This window comes from Anoplolepis gracilipes, chromosome 15 (assembly GCF_047496725.1).
Source record: "Anoplolepis gracilipes chromosome 15, ASM4749672v1, whole genome shotgun sequence".
NCBI lineage: Eukaryota > Metazoa > Arthropoda > Insecta > Hymenoptera > Formicidae > Anoplolepis > Anoplolepis gracilipes.
The window spans coordinates 5,689,044-5,709,666 of record NC_132984.1 but is presented as its reverse complement, the minus strand read 5'-3'; the positions used below and the strand labels follow the sequence as shown (position 1 = coordinate 5,709,666).

The 20,623-nt window shown below is 30.4% G+C and overlaps 1 protein-coding gene across 1 annotated transcript; it reads left to right on the top strand.

Annotated features, from left to right (window-relative positions):
- Positions 1 to 964: 964 nt before the first annotated feature.
- On the top strand, positions 965 to 14,395 carry LOC140673789 (fatty acid synthase-like). Its single transcript, XM_072906953.1, has 19 exons — positions 965 to 1,355; positions 2,601 to 2,851; positions 2,953 to 3,184; positions 3,395 to 3,813; positions 4,874 to 5,167; positions 5,258 to 5,468; positions 5,556 to 5,716; positions 6,818 to 7,135; positions 7,263 to 7,762; positions 7,893 to 8,191; positions 8,299 to 8,700; positions 8,887 to 9,905; positions 10,045 to 10,289; positions 10,364 to 11,057; positions 11,183 to 12,011; positions 12,133 to 12,602; positions 13,094 to 13,348; positions 13,818 to 14,069; positions 14,157 to 14,395. Exons 1-19 carry the CDS (start codon positions 1,187 to 1,189, stop codon positions 14,256 to 14,258), a joined length of 7,122 nt encoding a protein of 2,373 aa, XP_072763054.1. The 5' UTR covers positions 965 to 1,186; the 3' UTR covers positions 14,259 to 14,395.
- Positions 14,396 to 20,623: the final 6,228 nt, after the last annotated feature.

Here is a 20,623-nt window from a genome sequence, read left to right as displayed (position 1 = left end):
AGAATTACTGCATATTCTTCTTTTTTACATTTTGATTGAGTTTATTTCATCCAACACGACGCGCAATTCGCTTAATCAAAATATAAAAAGCTTAAGTCATGCGTTTAATTAAAATACAAAAAAGGTTAAATAATCATATAGAGGTACATCCGGATATCAGAATGCTAATTTAATTTTTTTTCTCTATTTTTTCAATTTCCTTTTCTTTTACGTCTTTTATCTATATAATTTAACTAAATAATTCTCTTTATTACAAGTTCACATTTTGTTTTAAGCAAGATATAATCGAAATGTATAAACGGTGTAAATATATTTAACTAAATATATTTAACTAAATAATTCTCTTTATTACAAGTTCACATTTTGTTTTAATCAAGATATAATCGAAATGTATAAACGGTGTAAATATATATTATTAAGAAAAGAATTAAGAGCCTAATAAAAAAATGGTAAACAAATATATACAACATTAATATCATTAATTAATTTTATTTATTTGGTTATGTTGATTAATTCTTTTATAAGAAAATTGTAATAAAAGAAAGATAAGTTTCTATATAAAAAAATCGCATCTTGATAAAATTTATTACTTAAATAAAGCTTTTTTAATTAAATAATAAGTAATTTAATGTTATTAATAAAAATATAATTCTGCAGTTTTACAATAGTACGTATTAATAATATAAATGATACTATTTATTTTACATAATATATACTTTTAATATCTTTCTTTTTTAATAATAATATGCAATTTTAAATATTATCGAGTATTGCACGTACTTATATACAACAATATTTTGTGTTACGATTCAAATATTTTACCTGGAAATGATTAGAATTAGAAAATTTTACAAACAAAATATAAGTACAACGATTTACGTCAATGATTACAGTAATTATACAGTCGCAAAAATTTTAATACTTAATAAGTAAAATATGTGTATATAAGTAACGGTTTAGTCACTCAATTGTCTATATTCTTTTACTCTTTATCTACAGTAAAAGCTATATCGCAAATATAATTTTGACATCATTATAAATAAAATAACACATTTATAATCTATATAATATTGTTCCGGATTAACATACGTGCAAATATAATTTTGACATTATTATAAATAAAATAACATATTTATAATCCATATACTGTTATTTCGGACTAACATATACGAAAATAATTGACATCATGGTGGAAGAAACTTGCAGACCGTGCACTAGTTTGGATTCTGGTGAGGAAATCGTTATTTCAGGTATCGCTGGTAGATTTCCAGATTCAAATAATATAACTCAGTTACGAGAAAGTCTATTCAACAAAGTTAATCTTCTTAGAATGGATCACGGCCGATGGAAAGAAGGTAATTACAATTTAGAGTTTTACATTTAGTTACGATTGGTTTTAATGTAAAATATACGTTTTTTTCTTCAATAATTACATAAATAATGTATGTTTTTCAAAAGAATATACACGCACAAAAATATAAAAAAATACGCATCCGCGGAATATTAATATACTTATACTACTTTTTATACTTAAATATGTGACCCATTAAGTGTGTCTAGTAAGAGCGTGACTAACATAACTTCTAAGCCATTTATTATAAACAAATAAAAAAAAGTTACATATAAACTACTCATTCAATACTACGACGCTATTGTTAATATGTCATCCAAACATCATCGTTGTCAATTATTGCCTGACTTCTTGGAAGCATATTTTCTATTAATTTTAAAGCATTTTCTCGAGGTAAAGATCGCCATATCGAACGAATTTGTAGAGATAATTGTTTCATTGTGTACAATTTTTTTACGTAGGTATATCTTCATTATTTCCCAAACATTTTAAATAAGATTTGCATTTAGTGATTATGATGGTTAGTTTAATGTTTTGATATTATTTTCTTCTTTCGATTGGCAGCATAAGCGGCTTCGATGTTTTGGATCATTGTCCTCTTGAAGAATCCAATCTTGATTCTTGCTTTAAAACCACTTTAGAAAATAACTGTTATATCCGTTCATCCAATTCCTTTGATGTTTTCCGTGATTTACTGCGACCTAGCTGTAACGTGTCGGATGGTAGGTAACACGTATAACAGTTTAATTTAAGAGCGTATATTCTTATTGTCGTCGTCACATACGCACGCCATTACATGAGCAGAACCGCGCTTTTACCTAGAGGCTCTAGCGCCACGCGTTGCAGTGCATGTAACGTTTTAAAGATCAAAATACTCGAACAATCGAAAGGAAACGATTTCTAACACCAGCAAATCATTAACGGTATTTGTTGTTTCATATACTTGTTTATAAACGCTTTTGAATTTTTATATATGTGTATTTAGCAGCAGCTTCAAGCAATATTTTTGGTTCGTAAGCGTAAGCGTTAAATACGTCATTCTCGAGCAAAAATTGACAAAGACCAGGGCCTTTCATATGACACGTCATAAGAAAACAGTCTCTCTCTATCTGCTTTCTCGAAGGTCTTCGCTATAATGGTTCTCAAACAGAAGTTTACCCCGTCACGCTATTACTATACAGACTGTATATTAGAAGTTTATTATTACGTAAATATGATAACTATTATGCATTTTATAATTTGTTGACAGAGCATCCAGATTTACCAGGACGCATGGGAACAATTAATAATGTGGAAAAATTTGATGCTGATTTTTTCAATTTATCTTTAGAGCAAGCACACACGCTCGATTCTATGACGAGAATGCTATTAGAGCATACTCATGAGGCAATTATCGATGCGGGAATCAATCCAAAACAATTGCGAGGAAAAAATACTGCCGTGATCATAGGAACGTGTTTTATTGAATCGCAAAAAAAATTTATGTATGAAAATCCTCAGGTAGAAACAAAATTATTAATTAATAATTGTAGGAAAAAATAGTTGAAAGGAAGAATTATTAAATTCATTGTTTATACATATGAATTGTTACTTATAATTAGGTAGACGGTCTAGGTATTGTTGGATGTAGCAAATCTATGCAGGCAAATATGCTTTCACATTTTCTGGATTTAAAAGGACCGTCTTACACTGTCGATTCAGCATGCAGCTCTAGTCTTTATGCTATGGCTCTTGGTTATTATCATATTATGTCGGGTCAATGCGACGATGCGATAATTGGAGCCTCAAATCTATGTTTAAATCCCATCATGAATCTGCAGTTCCTTCGTCTTGGTATGTTTACTAAAATTAATTAATGTCTCATCAGATCCTATACCAGATTGTCTGTTTATTCATTTTTATTAGATTGTAATTGTTAAAAAAAGCTCATGTAATTTTATCAGTCTTTATTTTTTATTTATTTTGAATTTATAAATTCATTCTTTAGAGATGAGGTATGATTTGAAGCACCCTGTATAAATATACTACTATATGATTTTTTAGGTGCATTGTCATCGGATGGTTTCTGCAAACCTTTTGATACTACTGCTAGCGGTTATTCGCGCAGCGAAACCGTGTCGGCGCTATATCTTCAAAAGGCAAAAAACGCTAAAAGAATTTACGCCACTATTAAGCACATTAAAATGAACAGCGATGGATACAAGAAAGAAGGAATAACATTTCCCTCAATGCATACCCAGAGTATATTATTGAAAGAATGTTACGAAGAATGCGGAGTATTACCGTCCTCTCTAGATTATTTTGAAGCGCATGGTACGGCTACTAGAGCTGGCGATCCTGAAGAAATAAATGCTATTCATAAAGTTTTGTGTAAAAATAGAAAAACTCCGCTGTTGATCGGTTCCATAAAATCTAATCTTGGTCATTGTGAATCAGCCAGTGGTTTCGCTCAAATAGCTAAGGTAGAAAAAACAAGTACAATTATTATAATATTTTTATAATAAAAAAAGTAATATACGATAAAGAACCTTGCACTAATTATACAGAAAAACTATCCCGGTCAAATGAGCTAAATTTTTAATATGATGTAGTTTATAGCATCCTGATCAAAAGTCTCAATGGACCTAAGTCAAAAAATGGACAGTTTCATAATAGTGCCTTATTCGAAAAAATTATCATTGAACATATTTAAACATATTTCTGTATGAAGAGTGCTGTTGTGCGCTTTTCACCTATTTGACCCTCTACAATTTTATGATAGTACTCCAGACCTTCTATACTCTTAGTTTTCTCATTCCTTCTCTAGAGATCAAACTGGAAGTTAATTTCCAGACTTCGAATTTGCATCGATTGCGAATGACTCTCGCCGATTTTAATCCCAAGAGGGATCACGGTGACCTAAAATAATCTTCTAGTTGAAATCGATGCAAAAATACATTTTTTAAACGATTATATATTTTGAGTTCTAAGAGGGTCAGAAGGTCAGGGAATCATATATAATGGTCCTACCTCCTACCCTCGAGTACTATCATTGAATTATAGAGGGTCAAATAGGTGAAAAGCGCATGACAGCACTCTTTATACAGGGATATACTCAAACGGTAAAGTTCTCGAATAAAGCGCTTTTATTAAAATTTGACACCCTGCAGCTCGAAAACTGTCCATTTTTCCACCTCGGGTTCATTGAGATTTTTGATCAAAAAGTTTTTAAACAATATATAAACATTCAGCTCAATTGACTGGGATAGATTTCCCGTACGATTAGTGGGAGGTTTTTTTGCGTATATATATAACAGAAAATACTCTTATTAAAATACTTAAATTTTAAAGTAATCTTATTAATTTGTTTCTTCACCGTCTACGTTTGTTGATTACTATTGCTCCCCTTTTTATATTAAGAGATTGACAGGATCTTTGTCATGTCCATTAATTAAATAAATAAATAAATAAATTTTTAAGCAGATACATTAATACAAAAATACTTATTGTTATGTATCTAATTAATACCAATGATTTTTTAAGGTAATAATAGCATTCGAAACCGGTCTTATTCCACCAAACATCAATTATACATCACCACGAAATGATATAGATGCCCTGGTAAATGGAAGCATTCAAGTGGTTACAGAGGCAACGCCACTTAAGAATGGTTACATAGGCATTAATTCTTTCGGTTTCGGAGGATCCAATGCTCATATGTTACTAAAATATAATACCAAACAGAAAATTAATAATGCAGCACCAAACGACGGCCTGTCAAGACTCGTGATATTATCTGGACGCACAAAAGAATCAGTAAATTCGTTTTTGAATGATGTTAGTAGATATTTCAAGCAATAATATTTTTAATAATTAAAAAGTATTATATTACTTACAAAAAATTTAAGAAAATTATTTTTCTCATAGGTCACTAATCATTCTATAGATGCCGAATATATTCGTTTATTACACGATATTTATGCGGACAATATAGATGGTCATCCATGGAGAGGATATATTATACTGAAGCAAGGCACTTTGCAACAAAGTTCAATAAAAGACATTCAAAATTATGAGAATGTAAAAAGACCTATTTGGTTTATATTCTCTGCTTTAGGCGCGCAATGGCCAAGAATGGGTATAAATAATCAATATTTTACGTTTCACGTATGATAGTACATTGAAATAATAACATGATATAATTTCTAAATTAAAACTTTATTAGGTCGAGATTTATTAAAATTTCACGTCTTTGCAAATGCTATAAAAAAGTGCGACGATATTTTAAAGTTATATAATGTTAATATCATGAACATTTTAACAAAGCAAGACGAAAAAGGATGCAAAAATGCTTTACATGCATTTATCAGCATTGTTGCTATTCAGGTGAAATATTTTAAATATTATGAATATATAAAGAAATATGCCCAGTTTTTTATGAAAAGGTCCCTGATGAAAAACATCAAAATATTTTTAGAATTGTAGAGAGAATTGTATTTAGGAAGGAATAAAAAGTTTTATGGGTACAATGTTGTAAAATGAATCTCTTGCTAAAATTGTCCAAAGTTTACTATTATGATCATGTATTATTGGTCTTGTTAGATTTGTTTGCATCTACACTTTTATTGGACAATTTAAATTTTTATTTCGTGCCCAGACATTACACAATATCGGATTTATGTCTATTTCATGTTCGGAAAAACCATGTGTTTTAAAGTTTATAAGCTTTAAAAACATTCATAAAATATATTGTACAGTATTAATGTTATATTCGATGTATATTAATATAGTATACATATATATAATGAGAATCTCTTGCGTGAATATGTGTGCCTATGTGAGTGCATATGTGTATGCATATACGTATATGCATACACATACTTTAGATTTTCAAAAAAACACAATCACATTGCTAATGAAAGTAAACATTTAAGTTACAATTTTAGTTTAAAAAGAAATTTTTTACCTGAATTTTTAGCAGATGGAATACCTCGATTGACAAAGTCTGTCGTCATTTTATTATTTGAAATTTACATCCATAAGGTGTGAGTTTAAAGTTAAATAATAAAGTCTTTTTTGTATTATTATTATTTATTCGAAATTTACGTTTCTTTGACGTTCAGAGGACGTTTCTGGACATTATTTCTTAGACAAGTCAGGGGTTAAACCACGTCTATTTATTTTTATATTTGGATTAACTACAGAAATCCATTATACAATATATATTTCAGGAACATAAAATAGACATTTTATTGATTTTTATTTTTAATATCCTTGAAAGATATTTGTAGGATTTTTGTGTGCTGTGTGTAAATAAAAACTCTTTATCGATTAATATATGACTTTCGTACAATAATAATTCTTTACTCAGAAGCCAAACTGGATATGGTTCTTTATATGAATATATATTTTATATGTATATTAACAACGCAAATTATCATTTTTTCAATGATATAATAATAAAACTAACTCTGTATAACTTTATAGATCGGCGTAGTAGATCTTTTAACATCTTTAGAAATTACTGCAGATTACATGATTAGCCATTCTGCTGGTGAATTAGGTTGTGCATATGCGGATAAATGTCTTACTCTTGAACAAACTATTTTATCGGCGTACTTTATTGGCGTAGCCTGTGTCGAGAAAAATGAGATTCACAGTTCTATGGCAGTTGTGAACCTTGATTACAAACGTTTAAAAAATATGTGTCCGGCGGACATTGAAATAATATGCCACAATAGTCAAAACAGCAACATAGTATGTGGGCCTGCAGAATCTGTAAAAAGCTTCACCAAACAATTACAGGTACTGTTTTTTAATTTAATTTTTAATCAAATTGAGCTCCTTAATTAACCTTTTTTGTTCTGAAATTTGAACTCTAAGATTTAATTTGTTTTATATTTTTTTACTGCAATTAACTTTGTTTTGTCAGATTAACTACATTAATGTGGAAGAAATCTCCTGCGATATACCATATCACAGTCATTATCTCGCATCTATAAAAAATCGACTTTTATTTGACTTGAATCAAGTAATAACACAGCCAAAAAAACGAAGTCTAAGATGGATCAGTACCTCCGTACCTTACATTGAATGGTCGAAGGAGGCAGCGACATTATCTTCAGCATATTATCACACATATAGTATTTTAAATACCATACTATTTGAACAAGCAATAACATTAATTCCAAATAACGCAGTGACTATCGAAATTTCACCGGATAGCGTTCTGCAGCATATCTTGCAGGAATCCTTACATCCAAAAGTGACGAACATTGTATTGACTGAACGCACTGGACAAAATATCGATGTAACTTTGCGAGGGATTGGAAAACTCTACAATTGTGGCTTACAACCACAGATCGCTAATTTATATCCGCCAGTGGAATTTCCAGTTAGTCGAGGAACTCCTATGATATCTCCATCTATCAGGTAAAATACAGTGTCATAATTAATCTTTTTACATTTTACTGACATAAATGAAAAACTAAATATAGACAAATAAATACGGACAAACGCATATATATGTATACTCAAACGAGCTTTTAATGTCGGAATATAGGTGGGATCATTCTGAAAATTGGTTTGTACCAACCTTTCAATCACAGAGTCATATGCAATGCAGAGAAAGACACATCGAAATCAGCCTTAACGACGAAAGTTACAAGTATATGGTCGGGCATGTAATCGACGGAAAAATTTTATTACCTGCGACAGGATATCTTGTGCTTGTTTGGGAAACCATCGGCATGATGGAAGACAAAATACACACAACTATGCCAATAATATTTCAAGATGTAAAATTTATTCGTACTACGCATATATCGACTAATGTTGTAAAATTGACAATTACGATACAAGGTATTCACAAAATTATTAAATTATTTTACATAAGTAAAGTTAAAGTTATCTCGTAACCTCGTAATGTATCTCGTATATGTATAATATCAAACATGAAAACATCACAGATAGCGGAAAATTCGAAGTTATCGAAGGAGATAGTGTTGTCGTAACCGGTACAGTGTATACTATATTGAATCCGGAAAAAGAAATAATTCCCACCAATCTATTGCCGGAGTATGACGACGAAGAGGAACACCTGACTGCTCGAGATATCTACAAAGAGTTGAAATTACGCGGCTACCAGTACAGTGGCTGGTTCCGTGGATTAAAAAGCGCATCTATTTCAGGCAGCAAAGGACATATCTCTTGGACAAATAATTGGGTAACATTTATGGATACTATGTTGCAGTTGTATATACTTGGATACGATACTAGAGATTTATATGTTCCTACTAGTATTCAAAAATTGGTGATCGATCCTGCGCACATGTCAAAGCTACGGGAAGTGATGACAGAAGAGTATAAAGGTATGTTCTTCATTAATTAAAAATTTAATAATTTAATATTTAATAAATAAAAATTTTAAATTAAAAAGTTTAAAATTGAATACATATTAAAAACATATTTTTATATTTTACTTATTGCATCATCATTAAAATTATATAAAAAAGTTTTGTTGAGAAATTGCTATTTCATTTGTTGTCTCATTACAGAATTATTAGTACGGATATATAAAAAAATAAATGCGATTATATCTAGTGGAATAGAGATTCAAGGCGTTAGCGTTACCGCAATTTCTCACCGAAAACTAATTCAAGATCCTATTATTGAGGAACACATATTTGTAGCTCATTATGATCACGCGAAAATTTCCTTGAGTGAAGCGATCCGAATATCGGCGCAACTTGTGTTGGAAGATCATCAGACCATTAAAGTAACAGCCATTGAACTAGTAGAAGCTGTCGATAATGTAATGTTGGAAGAATTATCGTCTTTGTTACTGACTGAAACTTTTAAAAATATGCCACAAATACAAGCAAATATTACTTTATTAACATTACCGAATCGTTTCAATTCTGTAAAACTTCCACAAAATGTTACAATCGCAGACTTAAACAAACCATATATAGATGATAAAGCCTTAATAGCTGTCGGATTTAATCTTTTGACGAAACAACAAAACTCGTTAGAAAGACTTTTGCCATTCATAAGAGAAGGCGGTTATCTATTGACACGTGAAAAGAGCAACATAATTAACTACGAAAAATACATGCGGCAATATGAATTAAATGTTATCCTTGAAAAACGAACTAAGACTGAAGTGATTGTGCTTCTGAAGAAAAAAGTTCAGATAAAGAAAAGGACTGTCGTTTATATAAATAATGACAACTTTAATTGGCTAGAAGAATTAAAACTGCTCGTGAATGATGAGACTCAACTAGATAAAGACAGTAGAATCATAATTGTTGGAGAGGGAGACTTTGAGTGTGGTTTGTTAGGCCTCGTTAACTGTTTGAGAAAAGAATCAGGCGGGGAATTTGTCAGAAGTGTACTTATTCAAGATCAAAAAGCTCCTAAATTCTCTTTACAAAACCCTTTTTATATGCAGCAATTGGAGAAGGACATGACTATTAATGTTTTGCGTTCTAATCAGACCTGGGGTTCTTACAGGCATTTAGAATTACCACGTCCAGAAGCCAAATTTGTACCTACTGCCTACGTCACTCAAATGGTACATACAAATTTTTTTTCAAAAAGCTTTAAATAATATATTAATAGTATATGAGCAATAATATATACATATATATATATATATATATATATATATATATCATGTAAAAATATATAAAATATTTGTTATATTATTATAGGTTCGTGGTGATCTAAATACATTATGTTGGATAGAAAACGATATACCTATTGAGTCTCATTTCGAAGATTTGGTACATGTGGTCTATTCTTCTATTAATTTTAAAGACGTAATGTTAGCTACCGGCAAATTAAATTCATTATCTACGGCAATATCGCAAGGAAGATTTCAATCTATATTTCTTGGAATGGAATACGTAGGATTTGACACCAATGGACGTCGCGTAATGGGACTTCGTGATACTAAGTAAATATAGTGTCATTCAAATTGTCCAAACAATCGTTATATAAAATATCATTGACTAATATTGCTCTTTCTAGATGTGTAGCAAACGTCGTTATAAAGGACAAAGATTTATGTTGGAACATACCTGATACATGGACATTCGAAGAGGCGGCTACGGTTCCGTACGTTTACAGTACGTGTTATCTCGCGTTGTATATTATTGGAAAGATGAAGAAAGGCGATAAAATACTTATACATTCCGGTACTGGAGGCATTGGACAAGCAGCTATCCACTTGGCTCTTAGCGAGGGATGCGAGGTATTCACTACCGTGGGTACAATTGAAAAACGACAATTTATTAAGAAAACGTTTCCGATTATTACGGATGACCACATTGGAAATTCTCGAGATACGAGTTTCGAACAAATGATAATGAAGCAAACAAACAATCGCGGTGTGGACATCGTGTTAAATTCATTGGCGGAAGAAAAATTAATCGCATCCGTTCGTTGTTTAGCACGAAAAGGTCGTTTCCTAGAGATTGGAAAGTTTGATCTTATTTCTAACAATCCCCTAAATATAAATCTGTTTCAAAAAGGCATTAGTTTTCACGGTATTTTATTAGACAATATTCTTGCCAATCCACACAAACATAAGTCTTTGTTGTCCAAAATGATGGCTGACGGTCTGAAAAATGGAAAAATCAAACCACTTCGAGTAAAAGTTTTCGCAAAATCAGAAATCGAGGCGGCTTTTAGATATATGGCAAGTGGGAAACATATAGGAAAGGTATGCTAATATTATAACTTTATTCACAGTATTTGTAAAAAATATTTATTTTATAACAAAATGCATAAAAAAATTTGAAATACTATAATAATTTCGGAACCTCTAATATATAAATATTCTTTTAGATAATTTTAAAAATTCAAGAAAAAGACCAATCATTAAATAAACTTGTTATGACACATCGTCGCTATTACTGTCTTAGCGATAGAAGTTATATTATATTAGGAGGTCTTGGCGGTTTCGGATTAGAATTAACTGATTGGCTGATATTACGAGGAGCTAAAAATGTCGTTTTGATATCGCGAACTGGAATAAAAAATGGTTATCAGCGCATGAGAGTTCAATTGTGGAAATCCTATGGTGTAAATGTACTCATTGTTAAAAATATTGATGTCTCTAATCGTAACGATTGTGAACATCTCTTGCAAACTGCTGAAAGAATAGCACCGGTGGATGCGATATTCAATCTCGCTATGGTGCTGAAAGATCACATTCTGAAGAATCAAACCACGGATACCTTTGCGGAATCTTTCAAATCAAAGGCTTGGGCAACGCAAATGTTGGATGAGCTATCCAGAAAGATTTGTTCTAGACTACGGCACTTTGTAATGTTCTCTTCCTTTTCTTGTGGCAGAGGAAACGCTGGACAAACTAATTATGCTATGGCCAATTCCGTCATGGAGAGAGTGTGTGAAAAAAGGACAATGGATGGATTACCCGGATTGGCAATTCAATGGGCAGCCATAGGTGACGTGGGATTTGTCGCAGACATGCAGGAGGAAGACAAAGAACTTGTTATCAGTGGCACTTTACAGCAAAAAATATCCAGCTGCCTCGATAAACTCGATATGTTTTTACTTCAAAACCGGCCAGTCGTAAGCAGCATGGTCGTTGCTGAGAAGAAAGAATCTTTCGGAATTAACAATATGGTGGAAGCTGTCGCCAATATTCTAAGTAAATATTCACACGTGCGCAGAGTCGATAGCTTGTACTGTTTTTATATGATTATTATTATAATGTTAAATTTTTGCATAAAGTGTAATAAATTATATATATTTTATTTTTATATTATCAGATATAAAAGACATAAATATGGTAAATCAAAATATGTCTCTGGCTGAGTTTGGAGCAGACTCTATGATGGCTATGGAAATTAAGCAAACCATAGAACGAGAATTTGATAAGTTTCTAACTGAACAAGAGATACGGAACCTTACTTTTGCAAAACTCATTGAGATGTCCAACGCAAATAACAATAATACGCAAGCTGAACAGTCAATCGAAATAACAAAACCTGATAACGTTGCGAAATTATTCGGTATTGTAAAGGACGAAGATTTCATGACAGAAATTTGTTTAGATCTTTCGACTAAAAATGAAGAAGATACAATCCAAGTATTTCTTATGCCCGGAATCGATGGCTGTGCAACTGTATTTAAATACTTAGTATCGTATGTTAAATTTTCTCTAACATTACTACAATGTACCACAAACAATATGGAGGCTACAAACATAGTATCGGAAACAACGAATTATCTTTTAGAGGTATCGCGTGACCTGAATTAAACTTATTATTTATAGACTTTTTAATGCTGAATTCCGGCCGCAGATTTACTCTAGCATGTCACAATTTTGAGAAAAACGATAGAAACTTTAAGAAAGGGGTTTGGTAATATTTAAAGTACTATCACTTAGAAGGCAAGCATAATTTATAGACCTATTAAAAGAATCGTTAATAATTATACTTTAACGTAAAATTTAAAAAATTCAACATAGTACATATACAAAATGATTTCAAACTCGGAAACGGTCACATATCTCATAAATACAGGAAAAAGGGAAAAGTATTTAAAAAAAACAAAAATTATAAGACGCATTCAGCATAAAAAAGTATACAGGAAATTATGGGGTTTTAAATCTCAATGTCCTGTGGAACTGTAATTTTATATTTTATTAATTAAAGATTTGTATATGTGTTTATTTTTTGTTAAAACCGTAAGTATAAAATTTACTGTATTATTTTAATATTTTTACAGCACGTATCATCAAGATTGAAAGATGAAAAAGATTTTGTAATGGTAGGATATTCTTTCGGATCTATTTTCGCAATTGAGTTAGCAAGAAAATTGGAGGCTATGAATTATAAAGGGCGACTTGTACTCATCGATGGTGCTCCTCAACAATTGCGAATAATTTATAAACATTATATATCATGTTCTAACGAAATTGAACTTCAAATTGATATTTTAACCACAATTATGGAAGTTTATAAAGCGAGAACCAGTAAAGAGGTATAATCTCTTTTTTTGCACGAAGTATATTTTTACTTACAAACATTAAAGCATCTTTCGATTTTTACATTTTCTTTATTTAGTCAACAGTCTTTAAAAAACAATCATATTAAAAGTTTTTAACTTTTTGCAATCTGATATTTCATTTCGGTAGGTTCATGTGCAATTCAATTATTTTCACTTATATCCTATGACATGTACCTTTTTCTATATTTCAGTAGTCTCTCATATTACATAACACACGTAAAAAAAGAAGAAAATCTTCACAAAAGTGAATGCAATCATAATACAACAAGAAATATTTACCGAATCGCTAGAATGTTTGTAAATAATCATAAATTTTAATGTCGAGATAAACTCATAGTTTGGAACATAAAGTAGAATTGAGATTCAGTAGGACCGCAAGAAGTTAAAGTCTAAAAAAATTTTCAAAAGTCATTTAAAAAACGTATAAATTCATATTCAACAGATTCTAATGAAACTGAGGGATTGTAAATCTTGGGAGGAACGGTTCGATATGTTTGCCAAATACTTTTTAGCAATAAATACATCGCTTTCATTCAAAAATTTAAAAACACTATGTACAACAATATATAAACATGTAGTCGCTATTCGACAATATGATCCTTCTAAACTACCGTGTATTAAATCACCTATAACGTTGCTAAAAGCTAGTGTATCACATGTATCTGACATTGAAGACGATTATGGTTTGCACAAGGTATTTTGAAAAAGTTTTATTAAAATCTACATCCAATAAATTTATTTTAACAAAACTTTACCATTAATAAATTATGTTATATTTAAGATAACTGAAAGTAAAGTGAAAGTACAATATATCGAGGGTGATCACATAACAATTTTGAGAAACGAAAAAGTAGCAACTGCGATTAATGGCGAGATACTATAATTAATAGTGATCAACTGTGGTGTACTATAATATATATTATAATGTATTGTTTGGTGTCGGTTTTTTTTTGCACGTTCAACAACCACGTTAATAAAATATATGTTTTAATAAAATACTATAAATTATTTAACACAAAACGTTTTTTTAATTGTCCACAAATGATTTTTTAAAACTCATTTTAATACCCTATTTTTTTACATTATTTCTTAATTTTCTTTTGCTACGAGATTTCTCGCATATATGGTATAAATATAAATGTTATAATTACAATATACATTAATTTACCTAAATACTAATTTTTGTGTGTGTATATATGTAACCTGTTCGCCAAGGAGCTATTATTATAGAAATTTTGAATCACGCATCGATAGCTGTTGTCGTTAGATCCTACAAAAAGTTTAGAAATCGAGAAACCAAGATTTCTTTACCCTGATTGGTTCATAAAATTCTTCCAAGAATTTGTAGCGTTTAATCCACTACAGTTGTTGTTTGAACGGGGATTTTCGCAAAAGTGCGAAACCGTTCCATATTTTTTGAAATCCCTCTTTCTTCCTTTCCTCCCTCTCTTTCTTTTTTGAAAAATCTAATTATTCAGTTTTTTTAAGTTTGTAACACTATTAACTTATAGAATATCAGAAAGAAAAAAATTGATCTCTTTTTGAAAAAAGCAATTAATATTTTAACCACTCTTATGGAAGTTTATAAAGCAGGAATCAGTGAAAAGGTATAATTTCTTTTTTTACACTACATATATTTTTCGTTACAAATGTTAAATCATCTTATGATTTTTACATCTTTTTTCATTTAGTCAACAGTCATTCAAAAACAATCATATTAGAAGTATTCAACTTTTTGCGATCTGATATTTCTGACATTTTACTTCAGTCAGTTATGTGCAATTCAATTATTTCTACTTGTATCCTATGACTTATATGTTTTTCTATATTTCAGTAGTCTTTTATATTACATAACACACATTGAAAAAGGAAAAACTCTTTATAGAAATGTATGCAATTATAATACTACAAGAAAAGTTTACGAAATTGCTAGAATGTTTGTTTGTAAATAATCATAAATTCTTATGTCAAAATAGACTGATAATCTGGAACGTAAAAAAAAGCAATGTTGAGATTCAGTAGGACCGCAAAAAGTTAAAAGCTAGAAAAAATTTTAAAAGTCATTTAAAAAACGTATAAATTCATTTTCGACAGGTTTTAATGATACTGATGATCTGTAAATCTTGGGAAGAACGGTTCGATATTTTTGCCAAATGCTTTTTGGCAATAAATACATCGCTGTCATTCATAAATCTAAAAACACTATGTACACCAATATATAAACATGTAGTCACTATTCGACAATATGATCCTTCTGCACTACCGCATATTAAATCATCTATAAAATCTTGCTAAAAGCTAGCTTATCACATATACTTGATATGGAAGAAGATTATGGTTTACACAAGGTATTTTGAAAAAGTTTTTCTGGGATCCAATAAATTCATTTTAACAAAACTTTACCATTAATAAATTATGTTATATTTAAGATAACTGAAAATAAAGTGAAAGTACATTATATCGAGGGTGATCACATAACAATTTTGGGAAACGAAAGGGTGGCAACTGCGATTAATGGCGAGATACTATGATTAATTGTGATCAACTGTGATTACTATCGCGCAAAAGTGCGAAAATCCTGGTTTAACAACAGTTGCAATGGACTAAAGGCTAGAAATTCTTGCCAGAATTTTATGGATTATTCAGGATAAAGAAATCTTGGTTTCTCGATTGTTTAGTTAAATTCTTTTAAACATTTGTAGGACCTAATCGACAACAGCTATAGATGAGTGATTAAAGATTCTATCCAAAGAGTAGCTACCTAACGCAATTTGGTCATTAAACAATATACTGAAATTGAAAATGTTTCTTTAATTAAATTTAAAAATTTTTATATTTTGTGTTAATTTTTAGTTTTTAATTTTTGAATAAATTTTTAATTTTTTTAATATTATTATTTTTGTAAAAAAAACATGGAGACAGTTGTTTTGTACAAAAAGTTTTCTCAATTAAAATATGTTTTCATTAAAAATTTTTATTATATATATATATATATAGTGCAATTTTATATATTATCTCGAGGAAAAATAGACTTATGTAATTATATATGATTATATCTAATTGGGGCCACATATAATTATATCCGAAAAATGACACAATATTATTATACCCGAGAAAAAATGAATTTACGTGACTATACATGATCATATATAATTAAATCCGAAATTTGGCACGATCTGGCCATATATAACATTTTTTTAAATGTACTATATGAGATTGACTCCATTTTAACAAATTTTTTTGAATTTAAAATATATTTATAAGATTGATTTTTATTGTGTAACTTTCACAGAATAAATAATGGAAAATATACTTGAATAACTGTCAGAATTAGAATTATTGCATATTGCATATATAATTTCTTGATTGTTAATTATTAATTATATGTAACATGTTATTAATATATTGATAATAAATCCAGCAATTAAAAAATGTTTTTATGTTTATTATTATTATTATTATTATTACATAATATTATATTATACTGATTATACTGTTTTTAAATTTAAAATAAATTACGACAAAAAGGTTACAGACAAATAAAATAATTGTCATATAAATTGCGACACGTCGTATTTTGCATTTAACAAATTTTTAGTTTTATATATATTGTTAATTGTTTTTATTATTATATTAACATATAAAATAAAATGTTTATACTAAATGTTATAATACTTCTTATTTATAATATTTCACAATCTTTGTCAATTCTGGTTTTTTTTTCTTATTTGTCTTTCCTATTCGACATATTGACGAATGCGCGTTTCTAATTCGTGATCGAATGTTTGCACATAATTAAACAGATCAAACCGTTAGAATATTGTCTTCAATCCAGTTAGCATTTCCGAGGAATTATTTTCAGTTTACTTTGCGTTCAGCTATTCCACACAGTTGTACTTAAAAGGATTGTTACGTCCAGGCCCGTAGAGAGGATGGGTCAGAGGAAGGGCGTAATAGAAACTGTTCCGATGTCAAAAGTCTTATCGACGAGTGACTCGGTCGAGCGAGCTGCAGGTTAGCAAACAGGTAAACGACGGGTGTCGTTATTACTCTGTTATGCGAACGCTCTCTCTCGGTGGTCCCTTTTTGGTAAGAGAATCGAATCTCCTTTACGCGGGACGGGACCTTGTGTGATCTTTCGCGTGGAGAGAGTGAGGGAGTTAAATAAGTTTACCGATCATTTAATTTTTAAATTAACATTTATTCAATTGATCCCTACCATTATACATATAACTTTATTGATATTATCAAATCCGCCTTAAAATTATTTGTATGAGTGTGTGTGTGTGTTTGTGTGTGTGGATCGCGGGTGTTACATAAGTACGGAGGTCATCAACCAGAAAAGAAGGGGAACGAGTGCGATTCTAAAGATTTTATTCTGGTTGGTATTTGTACAATAGTTTATAATAAGAAAAAAAATAATAATAAAAATTTACGAACAGTGTTATGTATGTTACGGCGCGATTTCGCACACGGTCGTGTCGTCCGATCTATGGTCTCGGTTGGCTCGCGAGAATCGGCGGGTCGGCGCGATTTTAGGCATTTTAAATAAAGAATAAGGTTGAATAAAGGGGAAAGGAGACGATGAGAGAAAAAAAAACAAAAGAGAAGGAAATTAAACTTATTATTTGGGCAGATTGGTTGCGTTTTAACTGCTGGTGTAGTTGTGGCTCCAGTTGTGGTCTTACTCGGCGGGTGGTCTTGTTGAGCACTGACTCTAATAGGTTTTAAAACATAAACGGAACTCCCGTAGTGTAGACGAATTGCTCGAGTCAGCGAACGACCGAAATGAATCTGATGTACTGTCAACTGATTTTAAATTTTGGATTCTATCGTAATGCGCGAGTCTTCCCTTTTTATATTAAATTTTGAGGGCGTGTTAACAATTTGGGCGGGAGTATTTTTGAGATCTTGACGTGTAAAAGCTGTCGTTCGGTGAGATCCTTCTCCTCCTTATTTTTGATTGTTGTTGATTGGTGGGCTCTGTACGGCCTCTTAGGAAATTTGGAGATTCTTCATTTGGTTATCTCCTGGGATTATGCGGCTGTTTTTATCCATTATTTATTTAGGGGATCTCGCTTTCGGTCCTTTTCGGTCATTTCTTTGAACATCGATTTCAATGTTTAAAACTTTTTTTTTTGTTCCGCGGCCTTCTTATGACTGGTCGGGCAATTATTGCTTTATCTTTATAGGAGGTAAAGACGTGGAGCCGACAGTGCGTAGCGGCGTTATTTATTTCTTTCTTAAGATTATGCAGCTGTGTTTGTCGATTTAATCATTTAGAGGATCTCACTATCGGTTCTTTCCGGTCGTTTCTTTTGACATCGTTTTCAATGTTTTAAAATATTTTTCGTCGCGCGATCCCTTTTATGATTAGTCGGGCGATTATTGCTTCATTTTCGTGGGAGGAAAAACGTGGAGCCGACAGTGCGTAGCGACATTATTTGTTTCTTTCTTAAGATTATGCAGTTGTGTTTGTCTGTTTTGTTGTTTAGAGGATTTCGTTATTGATCCTTTCCGGTATTTGTTTAGATATCGTTTTTAGAAGGTCTAAACATTATTTGATAATAACGGTTCTTTTTTTATTGCGCGACCCGTTTTTTGTGACCGATCGGATGATTATTGTTCATTTCGTGGGAGGAAAAACGTGGAGCCGACAGGACGTAACAGGATCATTTATCAAATATTTCCAAAAATAATTTGAAAGAATTTTATATATCAATAAAATAATCTCTACAGCTGCAGATAAATATAATAATTTTGATACGATAAAACAACTCTGACGAAAAAAATATTTTTATAAGGCATTCTTAAACACATAAAATCCGACAATTATTAATTGAAATAAATGATTTTAAAATACATGATTAATTTGAGTAACGCAATTTAGTCATATTAGAATATAATATGTAAAAAATAATACAATATGGTATTAAATAAAGTATTTTATTATATAAAATTATATATATATACATATATGTATATATGTATATTCCTTCCGAATTTGTGGACTTAACCTTCCCTAATTTTAACTCATTTTTCATGACAGATTGCAATTTACTTTAGAATTAGAACATGATAAAACAATTAACTTTTTAGACGTAACACTTATAGTTGATAATAAATTTTTAATTTTTGACTGGTTTCACAAAGCAACATTTTCGGATAGATACCTTAATTTTAACTCACAACACCCCACTGTCAAAAGAAGGGTACGATTATCGGATTAGTGGACAGAGCCCCTTCTTATTATCACATGCAAAATTCCATACAAAAAACTTTGACCTCATTATCAAAATCCTCTTAGAAAATTGTTACCTTCTCAATTTGATTTTTAATGTCATTAATAAACGGGTAAATTATCTAATTAATAACCGGGAGTCTAACAAGAATATGAGAATCCGTCCTCATTTTTTACGGTACCTTACTTACCTAATGTGATTAAACAATTCAGAAATATTACTAAAAATTTAAATGTAAGATTTGCCTTCTCTAGTCTAAACAAACTTAATAGATTGATTAAGGTGCAAAAAGTTAATATACCTAATAATCAAAAAACTAATGTCGTATACGAAATCAGCTGTTCTGATTGTGATAGAACATACGTAGGTCAGGCGTCGAGAATGTTTAAGACTAGGATTTCCGAACACAAATCACAAATTAAAAGAAATACCAATAACCAGTCGGTCATTACGAATCATAGACTTTTATAGGGCCATGAATTTAAATGGAATGACGTCGAGATATTGGGTGAGGATCTTTTCTATATTAAAAGATTTATATCCGAAATATGATATTTATTAAAAGACAAAGAAATGGTTTAAGGGGATGATACCGACCGAGTTCTAACCTAACAAAACAATATATTTACTTAATATAAAAGTTGCAATTTATATACATAAAATAAAATAGGTTTCCCCTCTCAGAATTGCATAAAAGAATATTTGTGAACTTTTAGAAATGAGCTTAAAAGCGTAGAAAAAAATATTTCTTTGAAAACAAATGTTGTGCAGCACAAATATGTAAATTATGATAATATATAGCCTTTTAAGCTACAACAATAGTCAAAAACAATAATTAAATAGTACAATATATTTGTAGAACTATTACCCAGGTGCGTATTAAGGGAGGAATCTGTTTTTTTTGGTAAAAAAAAACGACTTTTTTGGGAATTTTTTTTAGCAAAACTATGCGCTGTTTTAATTTCATCTTTTCCGGATGTTTTTATTATATATTTATTTATTTAAA

What these genes read in the sequence shown, in the direction of transcription:
- LOC140673789 (XM_072906953.1), top strand. Translation starts at nt 1,187, where the DNA reads ATGGTGGAAGAAACTTGCAGACCGTGCACTAGTTTGGATTCTGGTGAG. An exon ending in TCACGGCCGATGGAAAGAAG is followed by an intron (nt 1,356 to 2,600) that starts GTAATTACAATT and finishes ATTTGTTGACAG; the next exon opens with AGCATCCAGATTTACCAGGA. An exon ending in GATGACAGAAGAGTATAAAG is followed by an intron (nt 8,701 to 8,886) that starts GTATGTTCTTCA and finishes GTCTCATTACAG; the next exon opens with AATTATTAGTACGGATATAT.